The following is a 7,018-nucleotide window of genomic DNA, read 5'->3' as shown; positions in this document are numbered from 1 at the left end:
CCCATTCCCACTCTCACATCTAACTAGGGAGGAGCCCATGGAAACAATTTTCTTCACACACTACCCACACAAGAGTGGCTCAGAGTTAAAAGCAATCAAGTCCACCGTGTGTTTACATCCTCAAAACCAATTCAGACTTCGTTTTAAAACACTGATAGCGACAGCAAAGTATAAAACATATCTGGTCTTTCTGACAAAAAAGAACTACAAAATGATCAAAAGCTAACTCTGCATTTAGATTAGCCAGCACATAAACACAACTTCAAGAAAAGCAGTGCAAAAACGGAAAAGTAAACAATGAGAGAACATGGAACAGCTAGACTACACGCTGCGAAGCTTGTGCACAGAGCACGTACCTAATGTGCCTCCCCAACTTAAACTGCAATTTAGTAACACTGCACTGAACTAAAAATCAAAAAGTATGTATGAATGGATGAAAAACTGCATGGCAAAACGTGCTCTGCAGCTCTGACACAGTCCCAGGAGGACACGCAAGGCTCATTGGGAGCATCTTCCTTTACCACTCTGACATTTCATCTCTGATTGCTCTGGGTTGAAACAAATACCCCTTCATCTCACGCCTGATGTGAGAACAGCTGTTCCCCCTGTTCCATTGCAGCTATCGAAAGTTTCAATTAGGAAATCCTGAAACACATCTCTGGGGCCAACAAAACAGGCAAGGTGATTTCAGTAAAACAATGCCGGGCTTTGTTGGCTGGCCCTTTGTCAAAGTACTCTTACCGCAGAGAGCGGGATTGCTCAGGAGGCCTAGGAGAGACCCGATGCTTCCCGATACCGGCAGCTGACGCTGATGTTACGCTGACATGGAGGACATGCCCTGGCCGAGCTGCCCAGAGTGGGCTACTAACTGTCAGGTTCCTAATGGCTGTTAGAAGTTCCTCAAAGAGTCTCTCTAACTTAAGAGCTTTTGTTCCCAAGGGAATACAGGCTAGCCCATCCTCTGAAGAAGGTGATTGTCTACTGCAAAAAAATGGGGAAAACATAAGAAACAGAGAAATTAAAATCTTGACTAAAGAAGCGTCTTGTTCCAACAATACAGGCAAAGCAAAACAGATATCACCTTGCAAGAACAAAGGAAGGGATGGGATTCTACTGTGCTTAACCCTGAAAGATGCTGCCCCTTCGCAGTTACGTTTGCTGTGATGTGCTCGTCCACAACGTTCTGTGAAATGTATTCCTAAATAGCTTCTCCCAACAATTCAGGATGTAAAAGCCAGTCACAAATAAAAATCACAAGGCAAAAAGAAAAAAAAAACAATGACCCTGTCTCCCATTTCTCATCATCATGATGCATCACAAAAGAAAACACAAAACCTGAAAGCATTTTAACTTGTGAAATATGAAATGCAATTCATGCTATGGAGGAATACCTCTGCCTTCCAGCTAGGAAACAGTCTTTCCACGGGTACTTGGTTATTAGCTATCATGCAAAAACAATTAGTTGTTCAAGCAATTAAGAAAGCAAGTATCTCCTAAAAAGGTTTTGAGCTTTTCAAGCCCTAAATGCAACTGCTATAAAACCTAGACTGTTCCTGAGTGTAATTTAGTTACTGTATTGTCTCTCCTGAAGAGATTCGTTGTATCATGTGTTGTAAATTCTCGATGCTCTCTTAGCTGCAGTCTGAGCCTCTGGTGAATTCTCCTCTTGCTCCTCGCACTTCTTGTGGTTTAGGAATATGTCTGACTTTAAGAAGCGGCTGTAGCTGTCGTATTTCATGAGATTGAATATCTGGTAAGAAGGGGACAAAACCACAAAACCAGTGAGTAAAACTACTTCTTAAATGAGAAGGACAGTGCATGAATTCTAACATATTTTTGTCCTGCTAGTGCTAAAGCATTACTAGAAAGCATGACATAAAAACACACTTCACACTCTCACAAGGGGCTGCGTGCAGCAAGCAGTACTGCAGGTTTCACAGTCGCCGTTTTGCAGTGATGTCCATTTTAGTTTAAGAATCAGATCATGGTTTTCACAACAGCCAGCGTTGAAAACCTAATCCGTAAGGTGAGAGGCAACATGCCATGGTCACTAGGTAGGGTTGGGGAGCTGATGATGAGATAAGTGCATGTGTGGACAAGCCAGGACATTACCCGGCCCCCTCCCACAGCAGCCTTAAGAGTCACCAGCAGTAAACCCTCACGAGGCCGTCCTGCTGGCAGGGTGGCTGGGAGGTTTTCAGAGGGGTGAAGCAGAGCTGGAGAAAAAGAGGTACCTTTTAGGCACCTTTCTGACCCCAGTTACTTTGGAACATTACAGAATAGCTCATTATACACACAGAGCACTTGATAATTAAGAAAAGCCTCTAAATGATTTACACAAATACCAAACCAGCAAACTCAATCTAGACTGAAACAACCAGTTTAAACGATGTTTCTTAACCTTAAGCCAATCTTCCCCTCTTTTTTAGACTGCTGCACAACTGAATGCCAAGACGGGTCTCAGGCCACATCAGAAATGTTGCAGGTACCTGCCACAAAGAGCTGACGCAGTACAGATGTAATCTGCCAGTGGTTTAAAACTGGTGATGGAATAAATCTGTGCCATTAGGCTTTTTGCTATCCCAAGACCTGCCCCCCCTTCTTACAGCCAGTATACACTCAGCATGGAAGCACAAACTCAGCGCCGAGTATATCTTTTCTCTACCAGGGCTTGAGTTTAGGCTCGTCCCGCAACACAACTATGTTCTCTTATTATTTATACCCATTTCAGACAAAAAAAAACCCAGTAGAACTCCAAATTTGGAGTTTTCTGAAAACAAAAGGGCTTGGGAGAAGAGCCTGGAATCTGTTCAGGTGTCAAGGTCAGGACTATATTTTGCTTGGTCTTGAAACAGAGGGGAAGGACAAAAGCAAACCTCAAAACTGTAATTAAGGCAAACGCAAAGCCTACATCATCCTCTGTTTATTACTTCACTGGCAGAGCCTCTCTGAGTCATGCTTCACGACTGACTATGCCTTATGGCCCCCAGAGTAACAAAATTTCCAAGATGAATTTCTGGATTTTAACCTGCACATGTGGATAATCCGTGTGTGGATACTGAAGCTTTACCCTGACAGGCCTCATTTCTAACTGCTACTACAACCAGGTAAGACAGCCTTTTGTTAGGAGGAAAAACAGTAACAATCTCAAACTGCTTTTTCATTTCACATCCTCAAGGAACCTGGACAGATAAAGGCAAACACTCAAAACTTAACTGCTCTGGTCTGTGCGTTTGCTGAAATATCCCCCTTGTAAATAAATTAAGTGTTTTCCTAACCGCTGTTTGTTTACATATTTAAATATTTAAGTTTGTGTTTGAAACAGTGGAAATCTGGCTTTATAAGCCACATATTGGAAAACTAAAAATCCCCAAACACTCTCTCAGTGTAGACCCATATCAATGCAGTTAAGTAAAGTCAAATTACACCTCCTGGCATTGGCAAACTACAATATAATTAAATTTATCCATGTAGCTCAAGAGAAAAAATTGTAAGGAAGACATTGCCTGTTAAAACATCGTAAGTCAGTGTTACAAACTTAGACCCTTCTTGTTCCCGCTATCATTTAAATCATCTTCCACAGAGAAAGAGCCCGGAAAGATCAAAATCTTCTGAAGTCTGGTCAGCCAAATGCACAGAACAGAACAGATTTTCATAATCACATGTAAAAGCAGAATTCTCTTTCTCCCTCCCATTCCCTTCTCTCATCACTTCCATGGAGCAAGAACATTTACCCCGTAAGTATTTTGAAATCAAGATATCTATGAACCACTCTAAAACCACTTAATTGAGCAGGAACAACTCCCCCCCAGGCGATTGAAGGCCACCCCATGAGCAGAAAACCACACCCCACAACTAGCACCACCTAAATCCGTAGGGCTCTGCAGAACTGAAGTTAGTTCCCAGTAATGGTGTAGACCAGACTGTGGCTTTCAAGCTCTGCTTTTTTCTACTTCAGACACAGTGCCAGCAGTAGTTAACACTGTTCTTTAGAGAACAAATTATACCACTCTTCATAACTTTATAAGGACTGAAAACTAGAGAAGACCATAATTCTTCCTGAGCTATTAACTAACAGCAATAAACAGAAGCTTCAAGTATTGGAAACCTGCAACAACCCATAAATGCTCTGCATTTGGGTTTAAAAGCTCAGACTTTCTTCCCACAATAGTGGGATTCCTCCACCACTGGTCGAGCATGTTCCCAGTTCAGGTATTACTAACCCCTGGCTGTTCATGTGCACGACCATTTGTAACACCGCAAAACACTAACTCCAGTAGTCTCTCCAGCTTCACTCTCATATCAATGCCCCTAAATGATAGTGCTTAGGTTGACCAGAACATTTTCTTTCCCTTCCCCCAAGTCAGTTGTTCTTCCATGCAAAACTTTGCTTCTTCACATGGAAACGGAGTTTCCAGACATTTCCACTGCTAATGACTTGGAACCTGCTTGAAAGACAGCAAAGCCTTTGCTCCTCAGGCCACTTCAATTATCCAGCCAGTGCCCAACTAACACATTCAATACCCGACATGAAATGGGTTGAAAACACTATTAAAACTAGCGTGGTGTTTCTCCACAAAAGAGCCAAATGGAAAATACAGGTAGTGCTGAGGATGGTACAGAACTTAAAAATAGTACAGACTGCAAGTGCTGGAAAGCCGCAGATAAGAATGACTCACTTCATAACTTAGGCTTTAAAATAAGCTAAATATCAAGAAAATTTACAACCAAAAGACACGCCTGCAAAATTTCACCTGATTTCTACCCGACCTCCCAAGTTCTACAGGAAAAGGCAAAGCAGATACCAACTCCTCTTTTAAGTTTTGTGTGTTAGAGACGACGAGGCTTTTCAGGAAACTGCACCATATTCATATCAATAGAAATACCAAAGCAAAGCAAAATGAAGAATCTCAAGCTCTCAAGGATACCAGTGGCAACTGCGGAAACAAATATCAGCAATGACTCAGTGCAAGTGAACACACAGGAAAACGTAGGCACAGTTACTCAGCTGTGTGATTCTCAAGCTACCGGCAGGAGAAAACCTCATCCAATTTTCCAGGAGAGTCCTCAACCAGGATTAGCACGGTTGCGCTGACTCTAACTAACTGGTCCTAGTTAGATGGGGCCAGGAACCTGGGTTACAGTGTGCCCACCCTCTGAGCAGCTGCATTCATAACCCCAGTGTGGAAGCAGCTCAGCTCCCGATTCAATCTGTGCCACAAGTAGCAGCAGGCAGATTCCCAGCTTTCCTACCCTCGTGCTTAGAAAGCAGCTTCTATTAAAAGCAGACAAAAGCTGAAGAAACTGTGTTCTTGAAAGAAAATAACTTTACCTGGTCCTGCAGCTTCTGAAACATGAGAGGGTGAGGCGTCTCCAAAATGGTCTCGTTCAAACGGGACTGTCCTTCAACATTGACCTGGGAGGAAGCTTTGCTGGACAGGAAGGTCATGTAAATCTCTTTCGCTTTTTCTTGCATCTGCAAAAGGACATATTTATTTAAATAATTACTTGCTGTGGGAATATTCTCTGTATTTGTTAATGTTTTATTGGAGACTGCCTTGGGTCACCCACTTCTTGAGGTCCACGTCTTAAAACCAAAACACAGCCTCAATTAAAAAAAGAAGTAACAAAACAAACATACATAGATTAGCTTATTTATGAATATTCATTTGCACTGGAAGAAAAACATCTCCGCAGGCCAGCTCCTGCACTGACATTAGTAGAAGCTACTGGTGTTCGGCACTCGGGTAAAACCGCAGGTTGTGATGTTTGAATCTGAGAGTTCAGCGTAGAACTGCTCACCATCATCAACTGGGCCTTGTCTTCACTATTTAGACGACTATTTTTACTACTAGATAGCCAGCATGTGCACGGAACCCAGAGGAAGAAACACTGTGCAAACTTACTACAAGGCAGAACTTAGCAAAGTCAGCGTATAATCCAGGTACTACCGCCAGATAACCGCGTCATGCTACACGCTTCATCGTAACTCTCTTTTTACTTCAGGGTAGCTCACACACAACACTGACCACGTGATTAAAAAACCCCAACAAGTAGTTTTTGGCCAATGGTAAAGATAAGACTCTCAAGAGCCTCTGAAAGCTGATGAATAAGCGTAGGTGTGACTTGCATAAAGCAGTTTGTTAGCGTTTGCCGCGATTTCTGCAATCCTCTTTCAGCCTTCTCTTGCTAAATCAGTACCAGCGATAACATTGTGACCCTACCTAGCATCTTGCAGCTTCAAAGCAGTAAACGAGTGGCCACAATCTGCCCAAATCAAATGCTAGCTCCCCCTTGATAAGGTCAGCTAACAGAAAGCCGAGCCCGGGCGGCAGAAAAGCGTCCCTGCTGCAATTCCAATTCTGCATGCTGCGAATGAGGCCCATGCAGCAGCAGGCACTGTACAGTCCCGAGACACCAGCGCTCCCCATCCTACACCTAACGAGCAACCGCATCCCTGGACCAGCACGAATTGAAGGGCTGATCTTGGGTGGGGAGTGGGCTCGAAGAAGGAGGCATTTAAACCCTTCCCCACGAAGGAGTCACAGAACTGCTTTCATGTTTTACAGCTGAGAATCAACATTTGGGGATAATCAGAAGAACAGCTATATGTGTCGGACAATTCACAAGGCCTACAGAGTTAACTCTCGCCCTGCAGGAGGTGACACACATTTTCCAGGAGCATTCTTTTTTAAACCAGATTGTTCATCTGCTGAGTAAAGCATCACATGTCGGGTGCATTAGGTGAAGTGTTCGTAACACTTTCCCATCTTTCCAGTTTGACGGATCAGGGAACACTGGGCTCGTTTAGAACAGGCATGGCTGACCATTAATGCAATCCATCAGAGGTGTGACTGTTTTAACGGGGAAAGCTAACACCCTAACGCAGACAGAGTGAGGTACCTTTAGCTATTATCGCATGAGCAAGCATCCGTGTTGTACTCTGCCAGTCCTACCTAAACAACTTCTGAACCTGTTGTATTAAGAGGGGCAAAGGGCTGAGAAATACTGATTCAAT

The 7,018-nt window shown here is 43.3% G+C and overlaps 1 protein-coding gene across 1 annotated transcript in view; it reads right to left on the bottom strand.

Annotated features, from left to right (window-relative positions):
• Positions 1 to 1,603: 1,603 nt before the first annotated feature.
• Positions 1,604 to 7,018, bottom strand: part of RGS10 (regulator of G-protein signaling 10) — a gene marked incomplete at its 5' end in the record, with an annotated part of 11,765 nt that continues 6,350 nt past the window's right edge. The window contains 2 exons of the mRNA XM_010160654.1: positions 1,604 to 1,750; positions 5,333 to 5,476. Coding sequence (XP_010158956.1) covers positions 1,604 to 1,750; positions 5,333 to 5,476 — 291 coding nt within the window. The remainder of the gene's footprint in view (positions 1,751 to 5,332; positions 5,477 to 7,018) is intronic.

Source organism: Eurypyga helias, unplaced genomic scaffold, assembly GCF_000690775.1.
Source record: "Eurypyga helias isolate BGI_N326 unplaced genomic scaffold, ASM69077v1 scaffold10211, whole genome shotgun sequence".
Taxonomy (NCBI): domain Eukaryota; kingdom Metazoa; phylum Chordata; class Aves; order Eurypygiformes; family Eurypygidae; genus Eurypyga; species Eurypyga helias.
The sequence above is the reverse complement of the archived record's forward strand: the minus strand, read 5'-3'. Positions and strand labels throughout refer to the sequence as shown.